Below are 26300 nucleotides of genomic sequence, written 5' to 3' on the forward strand. Positions count from 1 at the left end.
TGAAAGTAAAGGGGCTGAATAATTTTGCACGCCCAATTTTTCAGTTTTTTATTTGTTAAAAAAGTTTGAAATATCCAATAAATTTCGTTCCACTTCATGATTGTGTCCCACTTGTTGTTGATTCTTCACAAAAAATTACAGTTTCATATCTTTATGTTTGAAGCCTGAAATGTGGCAAAAGGTCGCAAAGTTCAGGGGGGCCGAATACTTTCGCAAGGCACTGTAGTACTATAGAAAAGCATTTTATACGTAGGCCCACCTCACTGCGTAAAAAAAACCCTAAGGGCACATTTGCTAGATTTGCACATTAAGCAAAAACATCCAGGCCATTCATCCTAAGCTATAAACTCTGCTGAGTCAGCTAAGCTGATGAGCCAAACTGTGACCTTATTAAACCAGCCAATATTGACACCACGTTCTACACTGGGCGTTTTGACAATTAGAGCAACACAACCAGTCAAGCGAAATTTCGTATATTAACAGAGATTTCTTAGTTTAAAGGAATATCAATCCTCAGTCAGTTTTCAATTGATACCTTTTATTTTTGACTTTACCACTGTTGTAACAAAATTTTAATATCAGCATGCATACTTCTATCTTCCATGTATACATATTATTCATTATTCTACTAGTATTCATGCAGTGCAGGAGATCTTAAAATGCATATCTACAGTAACATTCCCAGTAGGATAATCGTGTGCTTTGCAACTCTGGCTGGTGTGATGAGAATGAGGACTCGGAAGGCAGGTGTGCAAGTCATCCATTTATTTCCTTTTAAAAGATGCTAAACATCTTAATTAATTTAAATTATTTACACTGTTAACACACAGCAGCTGCTCAGTACCACTCACTCTCAGTCATCAATAAAACCCTTTGAGACATAGCTTATAAAATTAAATATTACACTACCCACTTCATATCCAGGACTCAAACCTTCATTCACAAACAGAATTCATGCTCATGCCAGCATTTTTACAGTGTAGGAAAGAAAGTGACTTCAATTAGACTTTTATGAATAAAATATTAAATATAAATTGCCACATTAAATATTAAAGAGCTTTTTTTCACATTTTCTTTCTGCTTGCATCCTTCGGTAAAAAAAAAAAAAACTCAGTGGAGTTGATTCACATTGAATATGTAACAATAAATGTTAGATAAAAAAATATATCATTCTGAGGAAATGAATGACATTTAAATAATAAAGGAGACATGTTTATTTGGTTTAACAGCCATGGATATTAGGTTTAATTCTGACTGAAGTGGAAAAGAATGACAATTCCTTAAAAAGATTGACAAAATACAAATTAAATATTTAAAAACAATGATTTAAAAACATAAAATGCTCTATAGTCAATTACAGGTTTCAAGAAAAATATAAAATCTTCGTACACAGCACACTGTACAAAATACTTCTTAATCCAAATTGTCTCATTTTTGCCTCCCAGCATGTTTTATCAGGTAAAGTGTGGTTAATATAGTGTTCTGTTTCTAGAGTGTGAATGATGGACTAATAAAATGTCGGACTGAGACCTACATTGCAAATATCTACATTTTAAAGATACATGGATGTTGGGCTGAAACGATTCCTTGAGTAACTTGAGTATGAAGCAGAGGAGGCCTTGTTTATACACCAACAGCTTTAACTTTAGACCGACAACGTGGTTACCAGTGGATGCACCAAAAATGTTGGATGATTACGAGAAAAGTATATATATTTTTTTAAGTTTGCGTAATTTTTTTCCCTCACAATTTCGAGGCCTTTCTCGTAATTTCCAAGTCTGGATTATGCAAACATTTATTTTATGTGGTGATAATGGGCTTCCAGGCCAAAGGAAAAGACAAAGTTTCCAAAGTTTGGAATAGTTTCAAGCTAAAACATAAATAAAACACCATACAGTGCGTTTCCTTGTTCATTTGAATAGACCCGTCTTATTTTCTCTTGTACATTTAATATTGCTCTTTAATAAAGAAAAAAGGACTTCTTATCTGATTACTCTATTAATTGATGGATTAATCGGTAGAATACTCGATTACCAAAATAATTGATAGCTACAGCCGTACATGGATGTCACACGTCCATCAGAAAGAAAGAAATTTCTCTCAAGTAAGTAACTGACACTGTAGTTGCAGCAAAAATGGGCAAAGCACACTTTCAGACACGGACCCAATTTGTTCATGGTGATTAATTTAAAGCTTATCTGTACAGTATAGCTGGTGATTATTTAAGTGCTAGTCTTTATCTTCATGTATTGTAGAGCACTGTGAGCTGCATCATTGTGTGCATTACTGCAGGAGAGCCCTGTACCATGACACACTGTAACTGGCATGGTGGACAGCTCAACCAAACACTGGTACTGCCCATTTACTGTAAGTTCACCTGCAACACACACACACACACACACACACACACACACACACACACTTAGCATAAAATATTGCAAGTTCACCCACAAAAAATAAATCCATATCCTCCCTTTTAAATAAATTAGGTGCACATACCGCATTTTATCTCATAATTTATTCAAGTAAATCTAGCTTTTAAATTAGAACTCATTTTTTGATAACTATAATACATAGGAAATAAAACAGCACAGTGTGGTTATCAGAAAGCAATTCAACAAAAGCTTAATTATCATCTATTCCATTTATGCTACAGGTATTTCACCAACAATTGCACATTCCTATTAATTAAAGCATAATAAGCTTGCATAGTTATTGTGTATTTGTATATAGCTACATTTCACACTGTGGAAACTTTATGACGCTTAACATTTGATAGCTGTGTGATCATTTATTTTGGAACGTCTGCAAAGGTGCTCTGGTAAGCCATAATATCTCTCTTGAAGAAGTTTAATAAGGAATAAAAATGCAGCTTGTTATATGACTTAAAAGGCAAAGTGGTGAAAAAAATGCACACACTACTTTGATATTATGCAATGTCTTTTAAACCTATTTCTAATGTGAGATTTAGCAACCTAAAGCATATTCTCTGTGCAGAATTTGTTGAGAGCAATTCAAGTTCAGCTCCAGTTTGTAAAATTAGTTCATTAGTAATTTCTACAAAGTAGGGAATATACTTGTAGCATATACATACATTAACGAAACAGAGTAAACAGCAAAAATCAACTACACCCAGGCATGTCTCAGATAAGAAGCACTAAATTACTTGTGTTTCCACAATTCTGTGATTCCAGAATTAAGCTTTTCTTAAATTAGGAAAAAGCTATTATTTATCACATCTGCTTTACTGCACAGTGAAATACTTTTCTTTGCACACTGCAGCTTTTTTGGGTCTCAAAGAAAAATGTATTTTCTAGATGAGGAAACACTAAACTTACCTATGTCAAAATATGTGACCTCAAAGCCCTGCTCCTGCGATAACTCCAGGATCATCTGTACATAGTCCATGTTGGGAATACTGAGAGGATTCCTCCGCAGGAACGAAATCTTCTCTAACTCAGATTTCCTCATACTCTCCAAATATACATATGGTTTTGGATTCTGCAGAGAATTAAATATACAAGTGGCCAGAGCTTCATAGTTTAGTAAAAGTACAGAGTTATTTAAAAATATAAAAAAAAAAGCTTTAACACAGAGGGACAAATGAATACTAATGTTACCCATTTAATCTCAGTAGACCCTGAGAGACTTTGAAGTTTTTCCAACATCTTTTCTGCTGCTATTCTCCTGGCATTCTTTTTAGAGCTCCCTGTACCTGATTGGATGAATGATGAGAAATCATTACATTTAGAGGCATATGTTGGATATTTTAGCAACATTGTTTTTCCATTGTAAGATTTAAACCTGAAGTGTTGTTAATGAATACAACATTGTCAGCACTAACCTTTTTTTTCTTTCTCTTTTAAAAGGTTACCGTAATTTCCGGACTATTAAGCGCACCCAAATATAAGCCACACCCACTGAATTTGACAAAGATTTTTATTTTGAACATAAATAAGCCGTCTACATTGAAACTAATGAACTTTACACAGGCTTTAACGAAAGACAGTGTCTGATACACCGCTTGTATCGAAACAGTAGCCTACCAAGAAAGTCATTGTTCACTGTCTTCCTCCTTCCTTTCACAAAAATTTCTCTCGGGAGTTTATCTTTTGGCATCGTCGTGCGTTTAAAAATCACCACTGGTGAAGTTTTTTTCCCGATGCCATGCAGCTCAGAACACAGGTGAAGTGCGGTTTTTCATGCCCGGTTGTTTTCAGCGTGACGAATGATTTGCATTTCCTGTTGACAGTCTGAGTGAGCGGCAGGTCAAACGTCAGAGGAACATCATCCATATTTATGATGTGGTACGGCCCGATTCAGTGGGAGCGCATCTGATTTAATATAAAGAATTTCATTGGTTAACCTAAACCCGTTCGGCAATTTCATTGGTCTAATGTTATGGGGCTCAGTTTTTTGGCTTGAAGTTTGTGTAACCAGGAAAAACCCAGGAAAAATCCATATATTAGCCGCTTCATTGTTTAAGCCGCGGGGTTTAAAGGGTGGGAAAAAATTAGTGGCTTATAGACCGCTTATAATACGGTAATCTTATACATCATCTAAGCCAAAACCATAGCATTTAATTAAACTGTGGATATTATGTGGACGTTTTTAATGCGCTATACAATCGAACCTGACAGAGACTGGACTGAAAATATACACTTTAGTCCATAAACAAAGCTACAAACCTTTTTCTGAGAGTGTCTCCAAACGGCAAATAACTGTAAACACTTTCATATGATCTGGACCTGCTTCTAAACATACTATATATTCTGGCAGATGCCATGACCTCTGCATCGCCAACTCCTGCAAAACAGACACTTATTCAAAAGCTACATACGAGATAAAACACACGGTATGAATAAAACATGATCATAGTAATATTGTTTTGTGTAAGAAAACTACTGTAACGAGTCTTCTGTAGAGATCACAGGCATTTCACCGAGAGAAACAAATAAAGGCGTTTGAAAATGGCTAGTTAGTGTTTACCTGCAGTATTCCTATTGGATTAGGCTGGTCGTTTGCTTCACAGCAACCATTATTTTCCATCATCTGATTTTGAAGGCTTTAGGAGAAATGAGAAATACCTCATAAAACCAGGGCATCATTGTACTATAGAACATTTTTACAAATCTCTCTACTCCACTGTCTTTTTTTTTAAACTGTGTTGTTGATGCCATGGAGACAGTTGCCAGAACTAGTAGTCAAAACAAAAACTTAAAGTTCCTTCATTTGAAGCAAGCTGAAAACAGAAGCAACGTTATTTGACCCAACACCACCTATGTTTGTATTACAATGTAAGTGTTTTTTCTTGTGTATTTGTGCAACTTTAGCAATGGGATTTACTCATACCATTTAGTTCATAACCATGCCATATTAAATGAAAGGTTTACTTTAATATAAAATTTTATAAATTTATTGTACGTTCATTAGTTAGGTACTGCTATATTTAAGCCCTTCATTTATTGTTTTATTTATGTAGCAATATTGTCATTTTGGTTAAATTCTTTCTCTCACAATTTTCCTTTACCAGAGGCCAGCATTCAGTTTTCATTTCACCTTAACTTTTCCTGTGTTTCAGCAAATGAATGATTCTCACTTTACTTTGACATACTATATAGGAACCATGTTTTTTTAATAATGTCAGCGATTCCCTGTGAGCAAAATCACTAGCATACCTTATTGATCTGTATTTTTTTTTTAATCCACTAAATTAAACTGTTGTAAAAATATATAATACATTTTTTTTTTTTTTTTTTTGCTTAAATCTCTTTATCAAACTCAGTTCTGATCAAAACTACTAAATATTTAAAATAAATAAATACATTTTGTAACTAATTGATTGCCATGTTTGATAAGCGACATTACAGAATGGGGGGGACAAAATTAAATTTTAATTACTGACAAACTTTAATTACTTTGATTCATTGTTGGTTTTTTTGGTTTTTTTGCAGTATTAGCTTTATTTTGTTCTCCCACATTGTCTGTGGCTGTTTTATTTTTTTCCTCATTAACTTTAATTAAAACGAAATTATTTAATGAGGCATTTTTGAACGTTAGTAGTGCCCCTGTTAGGGAAGAAGGTTTTTTTTTTTTTTACTGGTGACTACCAGATGGCGCCACGGGAACACGAAATATGGATTTTATATAGAGTATTATAGAATGTGCATGAATGTGTGCTTGTGCGCGTGCTCTATCTTTCCAGCGGAACTTGCGCTCTTTACAAGTTTGCCCACCACAACAGACGAAAGTGTTGACTGTTCTTTGTTTTTTGTCCCATGCACCACTTGCATCTTCCCCTTTTCACTTCTGAGCTGCTGGTGTTTGTGGCTCTGTGATTGGAGGGGCAGCTGCAGAAGACTAGATCCCTCTCACTAGTGCGAAGGGGGTGGGAGGGAGGTGTTCTCTTCTCAATATTGCTGCAGAGACAAGAGAGTTTTCCAGCTCTTCTAGGAAAACCCTCAGCCTAAACAACATTGCCTAGTTGCAGGAGGGATCCATAGCTGTGAAGATGACTACCAAATTAAAAATAACATCAGCGGCCACCAAATGGTCCTCCTTAAGCTGTAGGTATCAACAACCTACAAATCCTTGTAGTGGTTGTATTCAGTGAACACACACACACACACACACACACACACACACACACACACACACACACACACACACACACACACACACACACACTTGCGGTGGACAAACTTGCAAATAGCACCAGGTGTTATGCTGCAAATCCTGCTACAAAGATTGCACACACACACATACATACATACACACACCCTCTTCTTCTTCCGGCTTCCCACAGCAGATCATCCTTCTCCATACACCCCTGTCCTCTACATCTGCCTCTTTTACCCCAACTACCTGCATGTCTTCTCTCACCAAATCCATAAACCTTCTCTTTGGCCTTCCTATATTCCTCCTTCCTGGTGGCTCCATCCTCAGCATTCTCCTACCGATATACCCCATGTCCCTCCTCTGCACATGTTCAAACCATCTCAAACACGCCTCCCTCACCTTGTCTCCAAAACGTCCTACAATAATAAACCTCTAATAAACTCGCTTCTAATCCTATCCATCTTTGTCACTCCCAACGAAAACCTCGACATCTTCAGCTCTGCTACCACCAGCTCCACCTCCTGTCTTTTACTCAATGCCACTGTCTCTAAACCATACAATATTGCAGGTCTCACCACAGTCCTATAAACTTAACCTTTAACTCTTGCAGATATTCTTCTATCACAAATCACTCCTGCCACTCTTCTCCACCCTGCCTGCACTCTTTTCTCCACTTCTCTAACACACTCTTCATTACTTTGCACTGCTCACCCCAGGTACCTAAACTTCTCCACCTCTTCTCCCTGCAACCGCACCGCTCCACTGCCCTCCCTCCCATTCACACACATGTACTCTGTCTTACTCCTACTGACTTTCATTCCCCTTCTCTCCAGCACATATCTCCACCTCTTCAGGCTCTGCTCAACCTGCTCACTACTCTCACCACAAATCACAATATCATTCGCAAACATCATAATCCACAGAGGCTCCTGTCTGACCTCATCCATCAACCTGTCCATCACCACTGCAAACAGGAAAGGGCTCAGGGCCGATCCTTGATGCAGTCCAACCTCCACCTTGAACCAGTCTGTCGTTCCTACTGCACACTTTACTGCTCTCACACTGTCCTCATACATGTCCTGCATCACCCTCACATACTTCTCTGACACACTTGACTTCCTCATACAATACCACAACTCCTCTCTCAGCACCCTGTCGTACGCTTTCTCTAAATCCACAAACACACAATGCAACTCCTTTGGACCGTCTCAAAGCAAATACACATAAACACACACACTAATCTATAATCTTTAAAACTCCATCGAAAACTCAATAGAAAAGCCAAAAAGTACGCTTTCTATGCACAGTGCTATTTCATGGTATCATGGCACCAACTTGTAGCCAACAGTAAAAATTACTAATTGAACCTTTTTCCAAAAGGTGGCACAACTAACTTTCAAAAATGCACTATTAGATCATGTCAGGGGGTGCAATTAAAAAATGTCATTTTATTACAGTTAATAAGGAAAAAAACCACACACAATAAGTGTTGGAGAAATATATCAAAAGTTAGATTTGTAACTAATCTTTGACAAATACAAGATTGTGATAGAAGGTAAAAAAAAAAAAATCCAGTCCACAATCAATTTTTATATTACAATCAAGCAATTTTGTGTTTCCTTCCTAAATCTGTGGTCACTTATTAAATTGTTTTATATTTAGGTTTTCTGTTTTAATCAGAACTGAGGTTGGAGAACAGATTTAAGCAAAAATAATAAAAAAAAAAAAAGAAAAAATATATTTATCTGATATATTTTCACAGCACAGAACAATAAGGTACACGAATGATTTTAAACAGTCCATAAGTGCTGTCTGTAGATGTCTGTAAACTGTTTACAGACTGCAATCACCTATTTCATTTCAGATCCATCAAACACATGTTACAGCTGTACTGCAGTTCTCTTCTTCAGTCTTGCAATTCAGTATTGGGCCAAACTGTGTATGGCAGCATCCTTTAAATATCAAGCCTTCACAAATGTCAAACTCAAAGTAAGTTCTGTTGTGTACTCACCCATTTTCAATGTCTAAATCAAGGACTTTCAAAGCCGCAAACGCAGCCTCCTGTTTGGCAGCTTTTTTAGAGGGACCCTGGCCTAAAAAGAAAAAAATGAGATTGAGTGAACATACATACACACATACACACACATACACACACACACACATACATAAATATACATACATACAAACATTACATGTAGTAGATTTTTGGTTCTTTATGGTTTCCAATTTCAATGGTCATTTTCTATTGATTCCAAAAAAACAACAACTATCTAACAAAATGTATAATGTTACCCTATACAAGGCAGCTGCATAGTCTGTTTGTCTGTAGTAGCATTAAGGTTAAATTTTTCACTCAAGTGCTTAATCTGGGGAAAGCTTCTATGAATAAGATCAAGTTCTCTCCATCACATAAGAAGGCACACTGCCAATTCTGATGCCATACTCATGAAGCAGCTGAATTGGTGTTTTGTCAGGTGCGACATGTTGGTTTGCAAGACCCAAACTGAAAATGAAAATAAATAAAAAGAATGATCTCGCAAACTGAAAACACAGAACTACATCCAGGCTTTAGGTTAGTCAGTACACACATTGTGTCCCTAATACAATCCACATGTTATGGCGTGTGAGGGTTAGTGCGAGTCTGTGCTGTTATGGCGTGTGAGGGTTAGTGCGAGTCTGTGCTGTTATGGCGTGTGAGGGTTAGTGCGAGTCTGTGCTGTTATGGCATGTGAGGGTTAGTGCGAGTCTGTGCTGTTATGGCGTGTGAGGGTTAGTGCGAGTCTGTGCTGTTATGGCGTGTGAGGGTTAGTGCGAGTCTGTGCTGTTATGGCGTGTGAGGGTTAGTGCGAGTCTGTGCTGTTATGGCGTGTGAGGGTTAGTGCGAGTCTGTGCTGTTATGGCGTGTGAGGGTTAGTGCGAGTCTGTGCTGTTATGGCGTGTGAGGGTTAGTGCGAGTCTGTGCTGTTATGGCGTGTGAGGGTTAGTGCGAGTCTGTGCTGTTATGGCGTGTGAGGGTTAGTGCGAGTCTGTGCTGTTATGGCGTGTGAGGGTTAGTGCGAGTCTGTGCTGTTATGGCGTGTGAGGGTTAGTGCGAGTCTGTGCTGTTATGGCGTGTGAGGGTTAGTGCGAGTCTGTGCTGTTATGGTGTGTGAGGGTTAGTATGAGTCTGTGCTGGTATGGCGTGTGAGGGTTAGTGTGAGTCTGTGCTGTTATGGTGTGTGAGGGTTAGTGTGAGTCTGTGCACTTATGGTGTAAGGGTTAGTGTGTCTTACCTGAACAGGTGATGTCCCCAATAGTAACATTAAAGATGAAGAGCGGTTGATGGGCTTCTCCAGCAGTTCTCTCCATCACATAAGAAGGCACACTGCCAATTCTGATGCCATACTCATGAAGCAGCTGAATTGGTGTTTTGTCAGGTGCGACATGTTGGTTTGCAAGACCCAAACTGAAAAAATGAAAATAAATAAAAAGAATGATCTCGCAAACTGAAAACACAGAACTACATCCAGGCTTTAGGTTAGTCAGTACACACATTGTGTCCCTAATACAATCCTCATCAATCCATTTCACACTTCCAGGCATTTTGATACTAACTAATCTAAAACCTCGAATCCTAAAATATCCTGCATTAACTGTTATATATTTTAATAAATCTTACTTTCATTTCATTATTCAGGGTATCTGAAGCATACATTGTTAGGACTGCCATTATGCCCTAAATGAATTGGGGATTTTTTCGAGCCAAGTATCGCTTTACATCTGTGATACAATCCAAAAGAGATTTGCACCAGTATTGGAAAACTGCTGGCTGTTGCATGTTGGTCTCATTTGTAGTTGTAATACAGCAAATAATATGTGGACTAACGAAAGAAAGAACAACACCATGAAAACTAACAAACAAACAAATTCTAAGTTGCTATGAAAGCATTTCAATGAGCATTAGAAGTAGCGTTACATAGATTTTAAGAGTTTTTTAAGAAATAAATGTAGATGATTTTTTCTGTCATGGCATTAAAGGAAGCCGAATAGCTTTAATGTAACTGTCATGGCTGAGCCTTGCTAAATAAATTATATCTTCATATAGGACACATTCATTTGTCTTAATCTAAGCTCAATTATACTGCATTGTTAAATCAGTAAATTAGCCTCGGTTGACTAGCAAGATAAGCTTCTAGCCTTAACATTTAGCTTGCTAGCAAATACAGCTAATCTATAAACCTATATTCGATATGTCGCCTTAAAATGCACTACTAGATACTTCTATTAAAAGTTAAAACTTACTCGATTTCAGACATTATTGAGACAGTAATCACAAGCGACGAACTATTTTGACATATTACTTAACAGAGTGAGGAGAAAGTTGTATCTGAAGAGCTGCAGCGTCCAAAACACATCAGATGGACGTTGTTGTGGGCGTGTTCAAAGCTGTAACCAATCAGAGGCTGATTATTTTGATCGACAGCTATTTTACCCTATTACACTGTCGCACACGTTCCGCGTTGAATGTTTTGTAATATTTATGTTTGGGAATTCTGGTCAGGGAGATAAATCGACTCACAGCACCGCGATGTGTTACAGTGATTGTATGATTATATTTATACAACTACAAACTAGTCTTTGTGAAAGTCCTCACGTATAGTATATTCATATATAATTATCTGCTGTAATTATGGTAGTGAATATTTCTTTGATAAGCTGTATAAAAAAAACGGCTTCTAATCGCAACATAAAGGAACATATCTATATTATATGGCTAAGTGTGTGTGTGTGTGTGTGTGTGTGTGTGTGTGTGTGTGTGTGTGTAGGAGGCAGGAAGTGTTTCAGGATATGAAGGAACAAGTGGCCATGTTGACTGCACTGCTCCAGGATGAACGCAGATCACACCAGCAGAGTTACCGTGCGGTCAGATTTTCTCTCTCTCTCTCTCTCTCCCTCTCTCCCCCCCCCTCCCTCCCTTCCAATTTTCACTATACAGCAGAGTTTCTGGCCACAAATGATGAATAAATATATACGCTGATTAAAAACACACGTACCCACACCTCACATATATTATTACACTGCTGGGCAGATAATTAAATCAATAAAGGTGTTTTCAAAAATCAGTTTTAAAAAATTGTACAAATGAACAGACAAAAAATAAACTAATGCCGATCTCATTCTCTAGTTGTTGGATGAATCAGAAGACAAGGCTGAAAAATATAGACATCATCATCAGTTGGAGATGAAGTAGGATTCTAAGACTATTCTATCACATTAATATATATATATACAATAGAGCTGTCAAAATTAACTTGTTAATAACAAAATAAATTTTTAACAGCACAAATTTTATTAACATGCGATTAATGCAGCGCGGAGTTTTGTTTGACCATTTTTTATTTAAAAAATAAATATAGAAGAGGCGAAATCAAAACCTTTAACACACATTTATTCGTGACAACCTTTCTTTACTTGGATAAAAAACAAATAATAAACTCCAGGAAAATTATTTATAATCATTAAACATTTGTTTTACTGATGCGCCAAGTCTAAATTCAAGCACCAAAATCCGCCATGACACACATCCGGCAATTAAAACCGTCCATGTGGGAAAATATTATTATTATATAATAATTATTATTTGAAATACCATAATTAATTTGAAACATTTAGAAGAATCTTTTCTCTCTATGCTCTATGTTGAGTTTGGTTTCACTAATAATAAACATGCATTTGCATAACGCATCAATATTGGCCCGAAAATTTGAGCTTAACTTAAGGTACAGTGAGGAAAATAAGTATTTGAACACCCTGCTATTTTGCAAGTTCTCCCACTTAGAAATCATGGAGGGGTCTGAAATTGTCATCGTAGGTGCATGTCCACTGTGAGAAACATAATCTAAAAAAAAAAATCCAGAAATCACAATATATGATTTTTAAACTATTTATTTGTATGATACAGCTGCAAATAAGTATTTGAACACCTGTCTATCAGCTAGAATTCTGACCCTCAAAGACCTGTTAGTCTGCCTTTAAAATGTCCACCTCCACTACATTTATTATCCTAAATTAGATGCACCTGTTTGAGGTCGTTAGCTGCATAAAGACACCTGTCCACCCCATACAATCAGTAAGAATCCAACTACTAACATGGCCAAGACCAAAGAGCTGTCCAAAGACACTAGAGACAAAATTGTACACCTCCACAAGGCTGAAAAGGGCTACGGGGAAATTGCCAAGCAGCTTGGTGATAAAAGGTCCACTGTTGGAGCAATCATTAGAAAATGGAAGAAGCTAAACATGACTGTCAGTCTCCCTCAGACTGGGGCTCCATGCAAGATCTCACCTCGTGGGGTCTCAATGATCCAAAGGAAGGTGAGAAATCAGCCCAGAACTACACGGGAGGAGCTGGTCAATGACCTGAAAAGAGCTGGGACCACCGTTTCCAAGGTTACTGTTGGTAATACACTAAGACGTCATGGTTTAAAATCATGCATGGCACGGAAGGTTCCCCTGCTTAAACCAGCACATGTCCAGGCACGTCTTAAGTTTGCAATGACCATTTGGATGATCCAGAGGAGTCATGGGAGAAAGTCATGTGGTCAGATGAGACCGAAATAGAACTTTTTTAGAACATAATTCTACTAAACGTGTTTGGAGGAAGAAGAATGATGAGTACCATCTCAAGAACACCATCCCTACTGTGAAGCATGGGGGTGGTAGCATCATGCTTTGGGGGTGTTTTTCTGCACATGGGAGAGGGCGACTGCACTGTATTAAGGAGAGGATGACCGGGGCCATGTATTGCGAGATTTTGGGGAACAACCTCCTTTCCTCAGTTAGAGCATTGAAGATGGGTCGAGGCTGGGTCTTCCAACATGACAATGACCCGAAGCACACAGCCAGGATAACCAAGGAGTGGCTCTGTAAGAAGCATATCAAGGTTCTGGCGTGGCCTAGCCAGTCTCCAGACCTAAACCCAATAGAGAATCTATGGAGAGAGCTCAAACTCCGTGTTACTCAGCGACAGGTCAGAAACCTGACTGATCTAGAGAAGATCTGTGTGGAGGAGTGGGCCAAAATCCCTCCTGCAGTGTGTGCAAACCTGGTGAAAAACTACAGGAAACGTTTGACCTCTGTAATTGCAAACAAAGGCTACTGTACCAAATATTAACATTGACTTTCTCAGGTGTTCAAATACTTATTTGCAGCTGTATCATACAAATAAATAGTTAAAAAATCATACATTGTGATTTCTTTTTTAGATTATGTGTCTTACAGTGGACATGCACCTACGATGACAATTTCAGACCCCTCCATGATTTCTAAGTGGGAGAACTTACATCACTGTAAATTTAGAACATATAAAAATGTGCGAATAATCGTGTGACCTTAATCGATTGACAGCCCTTATATATATATATATATATATATATATATATATATATATATATATATATATATATATATATATATATATATATATATATATAACCCAGCCATTAGGGGGGCACACGCCAGTGTACTCTTAGTGCCGGTCCCAAGCCCGGGTAAATGGGGAGGGTTGCGTTAGGAAGGGCATCCAGCGTAAAACATGTGCCAAATCAAATATGCGGATCACAAATGAGAATTTCATACCGGATCGGTCGAGGCCCGGGTTAACAACGACCGCCACAGGTATCGTTAGCCGACAGGGTACCGGTGGAAATTGGGCTACTGTTGGCCGAAGGAGGAGAAGGAGAGGAGGAAGGCGTCTACAGAGACGGCAGGAAAAGGAGCAGTGTAGGAGAGTAGAGGTTCGGGTTGGTACTTTAAATGTTGGTACTATGACGGGTAAAGGGAGAGAGATAGCTGATATGATGGAGAGGAGAAAGGTAGATGTGTTGTGTGTTCAGGAGACCAAGTGGAACGGGAGTAAGGCCAGGAACATTGGAGGTGGGTTTAAACTGTTTTATCATGGTGTGGATGGGAAGAGAAATGGTGTAGGGGTGATTCTGAAGGAAGCGTACAGTAAGAGTGTAGTGGAGGTGAAGAGAGTTTCTGATAGGGTGATGATCGTGAAGGTGGAAGTTGAAGGGATAATGATAAATGTCATCAGTGCCTATGCTCCACAAGTTGGCTGTGAGATGGAGGAGAAAGAAAGATTCTGGAGTGAATTAGATGAAGTGGTAGATGGTGTACCTAGGAAAGAACGATTGGTGATTGGGGCAGACTTTAATGGGCATGTAGGTGAAGGGAACAGAGGTGATGAGGAGGTGATGGGTAGGTATGGTTTTAAGGAGAGGAATGTGGAAGGTCAGATGGTGGTAGATTTTGCTAAAAGGATGGAAATGGCAGTGGTGAACACGTATTTTAAGAAGAAGGAGGATCATAGGGTGACGTATAAGAGTGGAGGAAGGTGCACACAGGTGGATTATCTTCTGTGTAGGAGATGCAACCTGAAGGAGATTGGAGACTGTAAGGTGTTGGCGGGGGACAGTGTAGCTAGACAGCATCGGATGGTGGTCTGTAGGATGGTTTTGGAGGCGAAGAAGAAGAGGAGGAAAGTAAGGTTTGAAAGAAGAATAAGATGGTGGAAACTAAAGGAGGAAGAGTGTAGTGTGAGGTTCAGGGAAGAGGTCAGACAGGGGCTCGGTGGAGGTGAAGAGGTGCCGGATGATTGGGCAACTACTGCAGGAGTGATGAGGGAGGCAGCTAGAAAAGTACTTGGTGTGACATCTGGAAATAGAAAGCAAGACAAGGAGACGTGGTGGTGGAATGAGGAAGTGCAGGAGAGCATTAGGGGGAAGAGGTTGGTAAAACAGAAGTGGGATCGACAGAGTGATGAGAAAAGTAGGCAGGAGTACAAGGAGATGCGGCAGCAGGTTAAAAGGGATGTGGCGAAAGCCAAGGAAAAGGCATATGAGGAACTGTATAAGAGGTTGGACACTAAGGAAGGAGAAAAGGATTTATACCGATTGGCCAAGCAGAGGGACCGAGCTGGGAAGGATGTACTGCAAGTTAGAGCAATAAAGGATGGAGAGGGAAATGTGTTGACTAGTGAGGAGAGTGTGTTGAGAAGATGGAGGGAGTATTTTGAGCAGCTGATGAATGAGGAAAATCAGAGAGAGAGAAGGTTGGAGGATGTGGAGTTAGTAAAGCAGGATGTAGATAGGATTAGTAAGGAGGAAGTGAGAGCAGCGATTAAGAGGATGAAGAATGGAAAGTCGGTTGGACCAGATGACATACCGGTAGAAGCGTGGAGATGTTTAGGAGAGATGGCAGTGGAGTTTTTAACCAGATTGTTTAACAGGATTCTGGAAGGGGAGAGGATGCCTGAGGAATGGAGAAGGAGTGTGCTGGTACCGATCTTTAAGCATAAGGGAGATGTGCAGACCTGCAGTAACTACAGGGGAATTAAGTTGATCAGTCACACCATGAAGTTATGGGAAAGAGTAGTGGAAGCCAGGTTGAGAGAAGAGGTGACCATCTGTGAGCAACAGTATGGTTTCATGCCGAGGAAGAGCACCACAGATGCCTTATTTGCTTTAAGGATGTTGATGGAGAAGTATAGAGAAGGACAGAAGGAGCTGCATTGTGTATTTGTGGATTTAGAGAAAGCGTACGACAGGGTGCCGAGAGAGGAGTTGTGGTATTGTATGAGGAAGTCAGGTGTGTCAGAGAAGTATGTGAGGGTGGTGCAGGACATGTATAAGGACAGTGTGACGGCAGTAAAGTGTGCAGTAGGTACGACAGACTGGTTCAGGGTGAAGGTTGGACTGCATCAAGGATCGGCCCTGAGCCCTTTCCTGTTTGCAGTGGTGATGGACAGGTTGACGGACGAGGTCAGACAGGAGTCTCCCTGGACTATGATGTTTGCAGATGATATTGTGATTTGTGGTGAGAGTAGAGAGCAGGTTGAGAAGAGCCTGGAGAGGTGGAGATATGCGCTGGAGAGAAGGGGAATGAAAGTCAGTAGGTGTAAGACAGAGTACATGTGTGTGAATGAGAGGGAGGGCAGTGGAGTGATGCGGTTGCAGGGAGAAGAGGTGGAGAAGGTGGAGGAGTTCAAGTACCTGGGGTCAACAGTGCAAAGTAATGGAGAGTGTGTTAGGGAAGTAAAGAAAAGAGTGCAGGCAGGGTGGAGTGGGTGGAGAAGAGTGACAGGAGTGATTTGTGATAGAAGAGTATCTGCAAGAATGAAAGGGAAAGTTTATAGGACTGTGGTGAGACCTGCGATGTTGTATGGATTAGAGACAGTGGCATTGAGTAAAAGACAGGAGGTGGAGCTGGAGGTAGCAGAGCTGAAGATGTTGAGGTTTTCGTTGGGAGTGACGAGGATGGACAAGATTAGAAATGAGTTTATTAGAGGGACAGCACATGTAGGATGTTTTGGTGACAAGGTGAGGGAGGCGAGATTGAGATGGTTTGGACATGTGCAGAGAAGGGACATGAATTATATTGGTAGAAAAATGCTGAAGATGGAGCCACCAGGTAGGAGGAAAAGAGGAAGGCCAAGGAGGAGGTTCATGGATGTGGTGAGGGAAGACATGCAGGTAGTTGGTGTAAAAGAGGCAGATATAGAGGACAGGGTGGTATGGAGACGGATGATCCGCTGTGGCGACCCCTAATGGGAGCAGCCGAAAGAAGAAGAAGAAGAAGATATATATATATATATATATATATATATATATATATATATATATATATATATATATATATATATATATATATATATATATATTTTTTTTTTTTTTATTATTATTTTATTAAGTCTGATCCTTGAATGTTAATCCACCATTACAGAAAGAATGTTTTGCTGTTAATTTAGCTCTTATTCTTAGGCAGCTAATGCTGGACCACAGGACTGAAATGATTAAACTAGTGGAAGCTCACACCAGGATTTTAGAGGATGAACGGAAAAGTGCTGAGGAGAGATATGGTATGATTACAGAGAACTAAAATGCAGCTACATGATGATGTCAGCTTTATATAAGATTGGACTAGAGCATGTATATACTTTTTCCACACTTTTTTTTATGATAGATCTGCTTAAAAGAGACTATGATTTCCTCAGATGCTCCTTCAGACTTGACCAGGTAAGAATACTGTAGCTCTTCTGTGCTTGTCACTTTATAATAATTGTGGAGTTTTAGTAGCTATGCATGCTTTGTGTGTTCAAGGACAGTGTGTTTGATGGCAACAGCTGTTCAAAGACTAAAGAAGAACAGGAAAGATGCCTTAAGAAGCAACTGTTGTGGTGTGAGTCCAGGCTCCTTGCACTAGGGCACTATCTATTAAGTTGGTGGTCTAACAATCTGTTACTGAGCGCTATAATGCAATAGTAAAATAGTAAAATAATGCCATGTTTCTGTGAAGAGTGGGGTATCTTGTCTTTGTGATTATTTTTAGTGAAGGAGCAGCTGAATCAGAGTGAAGAAAATAGAAAGATGCAGAGAAAGGCTTTCCAGTCAGAGACTGCTGAACTTCATGCCAATTTTGAAGCTGAGGTTGAGGTAAACAAAGTATTCAAATGTAACACATGACAATTCTGAATAAGAATCAGTGTAAATGGCTGTAATGTTTTTATGAATACTTCAAATATTGGTGTCTACCTCTAAATAAACATATAATTAAGGAACTACAAAGGTTTTACTGACAATTTGCTACATAGTAAATTGTCATGAATAATTCAATAACAATGGAAAATGTGTGATTTTTATGCAGGGTATGAAGAGGCAGCTACAGGAGAAAGATGTGACCATTAGTTTACTTAGGGCAACTCTGCATCAGATTCAGGAGGAACTTAACAGAATGGTTAGTTATGCAATGTTTTTAAGCAATGGACCTTGTTAAAGAAAGAGGGAAAAGCCCATGCATTGTTTTCAAATGTTGACTGAAGCTATTTATGACTTTAATTAATATTTTTTTTTACTGTAATATTTAATAGGCAGTGACCTTTGGTGTTTTCTAACAGACTTGCCGTTTCTCAGAGCTCGGAAAAGGGTCTTTAACAGCGCCCCAAGATGATCAGTGACCAGGAGCGGGCTAACAGACCAATATTAAGTGCCCCCTTAAAATTATACATGGTTTCACTTTACTGTACTGTATGTTACACTTCAGCATTTAACTTACAATATCAATGCAACATGCAAATATCAGTGTGGTCCCATGAGGCTATAAAAAATTACAGAATGAAATTTTTTTTCCCTTTAAAAATCCTACACAGGTATGTAAGAAAATGAAAGTTTGGGTACTCAAAAAATGAATACACCCAGAACTCAGCACTCAATGCCAAATTAAGTTTAAATACATGTGACAAAGCCTCTATTTGAGACGAGGTTAAGAACTAAAATACACTGCTGCTGTTTTAATGAAATTTTTTGATCGTTTGATATTTATAATAATGGTGTCATGCTGTGTACACGTGCAAAAACAACACTCTACAATGGATTTTTATTTATTTTTAAATTAGGCTACCATGTCTTATTTTCCCTGTAATGAAATGGCACAATGTTTAATAATTTAATCATTCATTCATTTGTAGATACCAGGTAGCTCGTTATTTGAACTAGAATACAGAGAACATGCAAAAAATAAAACTTAATCTACAGTAACCTGAGATCAGCCTTTGAACTTTTTTTTACATTATTTTGACAACAAAATATATATAATGAAAAAGGAAGTAAAATGAGTGGAAAATACTTTAATATTTCTATGATAAAATATCCCACAAGTGCAACATATTGCTTTATTCCATGCATCTTTAGTAAGTACCATATAGTCACGGTTGATACGTTATCAATTAAGAATCATAATCCAGCAGGAGAAACCCAGTGGATGACATTTGACAGCACAATAAGGCACACAGGTTAAAACACAAAAAGTATTCCAGTAAGATGTTGCTATACACCAAGTGTATAGAAATATGATGTATGTGCCCAATGTAAAAAAATATATATATTTAAAAACACTTTGCATGGTCTATAAAAATAGGAAGCATATTTGGTGTTAAACCACATTTCTGATTACATTATTTGCATATGGGCTTGCAAGTACATTTAATTGAAGACGGTTCAAGTATGGTACCATTTAGTGATACTAATCTGCTGTAAGACACTGTGCATTTGTTTGTTTTTTTCATATCATATTTCACATATAGTCCCCATTTGCTGTTATAACATGCACCACTCTTCTGGGAAGATGCACTGGATTTTAGAGTATGGATGTGGAGATCGGTGCTCATTTAGCCACAAGAGCATTAGTAAAGTCAGGTACTGATGTAGGTCGAGGAGGCATTCCAATTTATTCCAAAGGTGGCAGGGTTGAGGTCAGAGCTTAGTAGTAGACCACTCAGGCAGGCCACCATCTGCATTGAGTTTGCGTTGTGCACAGGGGCTTAGTCATAGACAAAGACGAATAGAAAGCCAGATGTTATTTGAGCTAAATGATTATTTAGAGGGCATAGGATTTTTCGGTACAGGGAACACCACTCTCTTAGTAAGTGTGAATTCTGGCTGTGGCATCTGTTTCCTTCTTCCAGTTTGATCAGCCTTCATGCTCACTTCTCTGTTCACCTCAGTTAGGATAGACAGCAGATCAATGCCACTACATACAAAAATAAAACAGAAATATATATATTATATTTTTTATCAATGTTTTTAAACTTCTGTAAAATGTCTGTAGATAAGTGACATAGTAGTTTACATGTAATAAAATGACATCATAGGTGAACAAGCTTTACAAGCATCACGAGCTAGTCATAATATCATTTTGAAACTAAAACTATCTAGAAGTTCTTGTAAAATCCACCCGGGGTATTCTAGTTCATTAAACACTGTATTGGTTTTGCTCCGAAGCTGTTGGTTAGTGAAAATATAACACACAAGTGATCAGCTACATAGAACAACAGTCTGTGCATGCTCACCTTGGGACAAGTTTTTGCAGGTGCTTACACAGTGACTGTATGAACCAGGAACCTTTACTTGTCTCTCTGAATGAGACATAGCCTGGCACTGTCGCCATGGCCACTAGGTAATCAGACCTTTCAGGTATGGACTCTCTGGGCACTTCAGCATCAGAATCGAGGCTACAATTAATTTCTGCGTTGTTAGAATCATCAGATTCATAGCAGGCCGGCTGCAGCTCCTGATTCCCCCGACAGGCTTGGATGAAGAAGAGTTTGGGCTTTTGTATGAGGGAGATACAATTTCTGCCATCCAGCTTGTCCAACATATCCTTTATTGGGACTTTCCCTTTTTCCACTCCATAGAGACCACCATCATAGCCATGACTCATCAAACAGCACACCACACAGTTGGCCTTCGTGTGATCTCGCTTGCACAGGTCTTCCAAAGCAGTCAGCATCTCTTCTCTACTGCAGTTTTCCTTTACCACAGTTTCAAACCCCAGCCACTGGAACACATCAACTAAACTCTCTGCACACACAAACATACATATAGACTTACAAATATAATCATGTTAAACTAAGATAATTCAATTATAGTGTATGTGTCGATTGTACAGAATATAAAGTTATATAATACTAGACTATTGTAAACAATAATTATCATTAAACTATCAGAAAGGTCAATATACATCCAACATACTTAGTGGACCAACTCCAAATCAAACATTTTGTGTTAATACATGTTTGAGAATATATACATTGTACTTAGAAACTTACTCTTATCTAGTTCTGATCCATGTCTTTCTTTCAAATTTATGAATTTATAATTGTTGATGATCAGGGCAACTCCTCTCCAATCTCCACTCATGTCATATTGCTCCAGCGTCTATGGCACAAAGTATATGAAGTGATTATTCCAGCAGTCAGCTGACACATACTCCAAAACTTCAGGATTACTAAATGAGAGGAGGTTACCAGTGTATTAGTTGGGTTAGACTCAGGAAAGCTCTGATTCTTGTCACCTTGGGCAAGTTTTTGAGTTTTAGAAGGACTCAAGCAAGCAACCTGTCCCTCTTCGGTATTACCTGGAGGCCATATTACAGAGCACACAGAGATAGCTAAGCTTGGATAGCAAATAATAAACAGAAAAAACACAAACAAATCTGCATACAATCTGTAGGAAATCTTACTACCAGCATATCATTGTAAAATATAAGGAACAGCACATTACAGTTTTTCCACAAAGCATTTTAGGTTTTCACATCTTACTTGGGAAAGAGGTCACCGAGGTATGCATCTATGAAACAGACAAAACAGCACGATTGTTAATATGCAAAAATAAATGTGTAAAGAAGACAGATAAAATAGACAAATGGTGTGTTAACTAACCTCAACAGGCTTAGCCTGACTAAAATATGAGGGGGGCAGCAGCTCTTCATGGTAAAGCAAATACAAAATGAGAATCTCATTAATATCAAATGAAGCTGAGCAACATAGTATAATAATTATAGAATCAAGACTAAAATTCTACCTTGGCTGGATGAAGCACATGCAGATTCCTCGGGCTAATGGCATTGAAATAATACAAGATACAATTAAAAGCATAAAAAAGAGATAATGACAAAGAGATGGCTCACATAAACAACAGCATAATAGTTTTTAACAGTTAACTTGGCCTGTGAAATATAACAATGTATAAAATGTGATGTGAGAATAATGATGTCTAATTGCTTATATAATACCGGAACTGGTATGGTGGTTACTGAGAGGTCTTGGAACTTGTCCCTGCATTTTTGTTCTTCAGGAACACCAGCACCTATAAAATGAACAGCAAGGAAAACAGGGGTTGGACTTCTTAAGCTAGATTCCTTAAAACTAATAATGAAAACAAAAGCAATTTGAAAAAAATTATTTTATCTTGCTCAAATAATTTATGAATCACAATGAATATTTCATCTGTAGGTTTTTTTTGTCTATGAATTATTTTTCATTTTACACATTGTATTTTCTTTTTGCACATTAATCATTGCTTGAAAAGCCTTAGATAAATATATACAAAGCAACAGGTTCTTTGAACCCAGCAAAATAACACACATGACAAAAAGATATGGAATGTAGGCTATGCAGTAAACCCTGTAAGTGCAGTTGCTTTTTACAAAGTTGCATGACATTAGCACTGTTACATTAATGTTTTGTCATTTCATTTTTACCAATGTTCAAATAATGCTGTCTTAATTGGCACAAAAATGTATTTGGTGGTCAAACAGGTGCCATTAGCCTATTTATTTGGATAACAGTTAAAGTACAATATTCAGGAGTTCATCATTTACAGCCCTTTGATTTTTTTTTATTTTATTTTCATCATCATTGTTTTTTTTTTTTAGCTCAGTTCTTAAGGCTCTGGGTTACTGATCAGAAGGTCGGGGGTTCAAGCCCCGGTATTGCAAAGCTGCGACTCTTGGGCCCCTAAGCATGGTCTAAGGTAATCTGCTCTGGATACATGCCATAAATGTTAATGTTATTAAGGCTTCTTAGAATCATACAAGAGTTGAAGGGTTAACTCAGTGCTGTAACATGGCTGCCCCTGTGCTCTGACCTCAGCTTCTTACATTAACAACATTACCCTTTATGGCTTTTATCCAGATTATCTCATTTATATAACTGAGCAGTTGTGGGTTAAGGGCCTTGCTCAAGGGCCCAGCAGTGGCACCTTGGCAATGATGGTGTTTTGAACTCACTTCTTCTGATCAGAAGTCAAAGATCTTAAGCACACAGATATCACATCATAACAAAGCAAACTTTTTAGGGAGGAGGTGCACATGTAAAATGTGTGGACAGTTTTGTAACAGTATGCGGTCTTGCTTCTAGCCCTGGTTTGATTTCTTAATTATGAGATGTTACGAATAACTTTTAATAATCTTTAATATTATTTTAATCTGTCTTCAACAAGCACATTGTTACAACAGGATTTTGAATACAAGTCACTTTTAAACTTCGCTATCCTATATCATCACTGTGCAATTTACTTCTACTCTATGCACTCTTCATGAGAATTTGACTACAATCTAAGAAAGACTCTTTGAGCATCGTTAAATATTGAAATACTTTCGGTTCTGCAATGTAAAATGTTTTTAATATGTTGCAATTATGTTACTCACCATTTTCTCGTATTATTTTCTTTAAACTAGGGCATATCATACCAACGGTCCTTTCTAAAATGCCAAGGTTATTAGCACTAAGGCAGTCTTTCTTCTCCAATTCCAGAAACAACTGCAGCATTGTCTGGAAAATGTCATCATTATTACAATTGTTAATATAATACAAGAATATGATACCTTTAATTAAATACCCTTTAATATTCACTCATTTATTTAACTGTATTGAGGTCATTACTGTACTCTCACCACAATCTGCTCTAGTTTATTTTGACCTAATTTGTCACGCAGCAAAAATTTGATGTTCTTTAGTTCCTCATCTGTGATGTTCTCTGCCAGTTTAAATAGCATCCTCCTAAATGTAAAAAAGATAAGAGCTTTTTAGAAATGGCCATTGTTTTCAAAAAAGGGAACCTAAAAATATACACACCCTAGCTAAGGATGTGTTAGATTCGATTTATATTTGGAAAATTTTAAAAAAATCTTATTTGAGCTGCTTCTATTAATTAACCAGAATTAAAGAGCTGCATATGTGTTAATTGACGAGGATGTACCACCCAAGTGGAGCACTGACCTGTATGGCGAGACATGTCTGCTTGAGAGTTTTGGGTTTAATTGCAGGTCCCGGATAAGTTTATCACGTTTAATGATCTTAAGCAGCTCAACAAGCAGAGATGGATCACTGATGGATAGCAGGTTACATTTCTGCAACGGAGTAAACAGTTCTGTTGCTTTGACCACACGGCTGAGATCTTTCCTGAGAATTTCAGAGCATAGGAACACAAGCTCCTGCACCTCAGCCGGGCTCAAAGATTCCTGAACGTGTATCAGAATCTCGCTGAATTCGATCTCTGGAACCTATCCATAAAAACAACACAGTGATTGACAAGACAAGTGTACAGTATGTTCCAACATTCTTCTCTGAGAAATTACCAACCTAGCAATTTAAACTTACCATTATAGTATATAGTATATAGTACAGTATATAGAGGAGTGGCAAAAAAAAGCAAAAAAATAAAAATAAAATATATTTTCCTTATTAATTGTTATATTGTAATAATTGTATAAACGTTTTTTTTTTTTTATTGTAAACACAATAATTAGGGAAGTGAAAGTGATTTAGGCAAAGAGTTTTATCATGTTTTATAATAAAGTGAATAAAGATTAGGCCTACTCTTTTCATATAAAATTTAAATATGGTAATAGAGAAGACCTTCGAGTCAGCATTTTCTATTCATGGTCTATTCAGTACAATTTGGTGCAATAAATCAGTATGCTGGAAGTAAATAACACACTGAAAATGTTTCTATTCAAAAGCTGGCTTTATATGTCTTAATTCACTATTGTATGAATGCATGAACATTGCCTGTGAAACGTTTGGAAACACCTAGCCCTGATTTGAGACAGGTGCATATTCCTTTTGTTTATATGCAAAAAAAAAACTAAGTACAAGATAAAAACCATACAATAATTGGGCAGTAAAATGCTGTAAAAAGGTTCGGTGGACAGAGGAGTCTAAACATTTTTCCCCTAACAGAAAAGTTTATGTAAGACAGAGCACAGGCAAGATGATGGCAGACTGACTCACACACATGGCTAGTCATGGAGGTAGAAGTAATAGTTTGGGGTTGTTTTGGAGCAGGAAATGGAAAATAACCGAAAGCACACACCCAAGCTCTCTCCAAGTGTTATTATCGGCTGGAGTGTGATGTATCATGGAACGGCCTACCCAGTCATCACTCCTAAAACCTACTAAACTGCTCTGGTGTGAACTTGATCGCAAGGTCTGAAAGAAATATCCAACTCATGAAGAACACTTTTCGCAAGTTTTACAAGAGTATTACAGTAAGTATTACAGCTAAATGTTTTGGAGAAACTAATTGTCTGGATGCCAAGAATGTTTGAAGATTTTATTGATGCTAAGGAAGGGTTAACATTTGTACACATTTGTACATTTGTATCAAATATATTTGATTGGTCAAAGTAAATCTATATACAGTTTAATGACATAGTTGGTTGCATATAAACAAAATGAGCATGAAAGCTAAACTTTATACAGCTGCTGTATGTAAGATTACTATTAGAGTTGATCATAATCCACAGTAAACACCCGAGAGGAGGGTGGGGGTTTTGACACGACATTATTTGACATAATTTTACTCGTTAAACTTTAAACTTTTTTATCCTCAAAGTCGAAATAAAACTATAAACAAAACTTTTATATTCCGCGAGGAAATTAGGCAACATTTAAAGGACTGCTAAATTCCGCTTATTAAGAGTCGCACGCGTCGAAGTAACAAAGTCTCATATCAAATAAATCACCCGAAATATATAAATCACTTGTTTATTGTGTCTTGATCACCAGAAGGTAACTGTTCTATCGTCATAGATTGCTGGATGTTATAAAAAACTTAGCACAGGACTTCCCACACTTACCCGGTCTTCCATTGTGGATTTGTTTTCTCTTCTCGGCTATAGATAATCAAGAACACACGTCTTAGGGTTCCCTCATGGTTTAAACAGCTGTCACGAAAGGTTTTTAAATACCAAAACCTTTTTGTCCGATTCAGATAGAAAATAATAATCTGAGTCTGATCTTAGTCATTAGACTTCCAATACTTTTGGTTTCTCTTTCCGGTAAAGGAAATGATGTAGGCGGG

General features: G+C 37.9%; 3 protein-coding genes across 6 annotated transcripts; 1 reads left to right on the forward strand and 2 right to left on the reverse strand.

The window, feature by feature from the left end:
* Positions 1 to 750: 750 nt before the first annotated feature.
* Positions 751 to 11044, reverse strand: prkra (protein kinase, interferon-inducible double stranded RNA dependent activator). Its single transcript, XM_083536804.1, has 9 exons — positions 10900 to 11044; positions 9891 to 10063; positions 8630 to 8711; positions 4990 to 5065; positions 4689 to 4806; positions 3621 to 3715; positions 3339 to 3501; positions 1730 to 2377; positions 751 to 1523 (listed from the first exon to the last, which is right to left on the reverse strand). Exons 1-8 carry the CDS (start codon positions 10911 to 10913, stop codon positions 2223 to 2225), a joined length of 876 nt encoding a protein of 291 aa, XP_083392930.1. The 5' UTR covers positions 10914 to 11044; the 3' UTR covers positions 751 to 1523; positions 1730 to 2222.
* Positions 8483 to 19178, forward strand: LOC310723566 (uncharacterized protein). 3 transcript variants are annotated; one of them, XM_083536806.1, is made up of 9 exons: positions 8483 to 8607; positions 11424 to 11520; positions 11783 to 11844; positions 17421 to 17518; positions 17623 to 17675; positions 17760 to 17838; positions 17989 to 18092; positions 18304 to 18393; positions 18554 to 19178. In XM_083536806.1, the coding sequence occupies exons 1-9, from the start codon at positions 8594 to 8596 to the stop codon at positions 18611 to 18613; spliced, it is 657 nt and encodes a 218-aa protein (XP_083392932.1). In that variant the 5' UTR covers positions 8483 to 8593; the 3' UTR covers positions 18614 to 19178. The 3 variants fall into 3 exon arrangements, with proteins under 3 accessions (XP_083392932.1, XP_083392933.1, XP_083392931.1); XM_083536807.1 differs by lacking the exon at positions 8483 to 8607 and adding an exon at positions 11135 to 11201 and having other exon boundaries at positions 11431 to 11520; XM_083536805.1 differs by lacking the exon at positions 8483 to 8607 and adding an exon at positions 11166 to 11201.
* Positions 19031 to 26300, reverse strand: casp10 (caspase 10, apoptosis-related cysteine peptidase). 2 transcript variants are annotated; one of them, XM_083536786.1, is made up of 12 exons: positions 26077 to 26300; positions 24215 to 24498; positions 23890 to 23995; positions 23644 to 23767; positions 22228 to 22301; positions 22017 to 22050; positions 21875 to 21918; positions 21755 to 21782; positions 21461 to 21570; positions 21263 to 21371; positions 20504 to 21014; positions 19031 to 20184 (listed from the first exon to the last, which is right to left on the reverse strand). In XM_083536786.1, the coding sequence occupies exons 1-12, from the start codon at positions 26086 to 26088 to the stop codon at positions 20028 to 20030; spliced, it is 1593 nt and encodes a 530-aa protein (XP_083392912.1). In that variant the 5' UTR covers positions 26089 to 26300; the 3' UTR covers positions 19031 to 20027. The 2 variants fall into 2 exon arrangements, with proteins under 2 accessions (XP_083392912.1, XP_083392913.1); XM_083536787.1 differs by having other exon boundaries at positions 24215 to 24474; positions 26059 to 26237.

Source organism: Silurus aristotelis (genome assembly GCF_946808225.1).
Source record: "Silurus aristotelis genome assembly, chromosome: 3".
Classification (NCBI taxonomy): Eukaryota; Metazoa; Chordata; class Actinopteri; order Siluriformes; family Siluridae; genus Silurus; species Silurus aristotelis.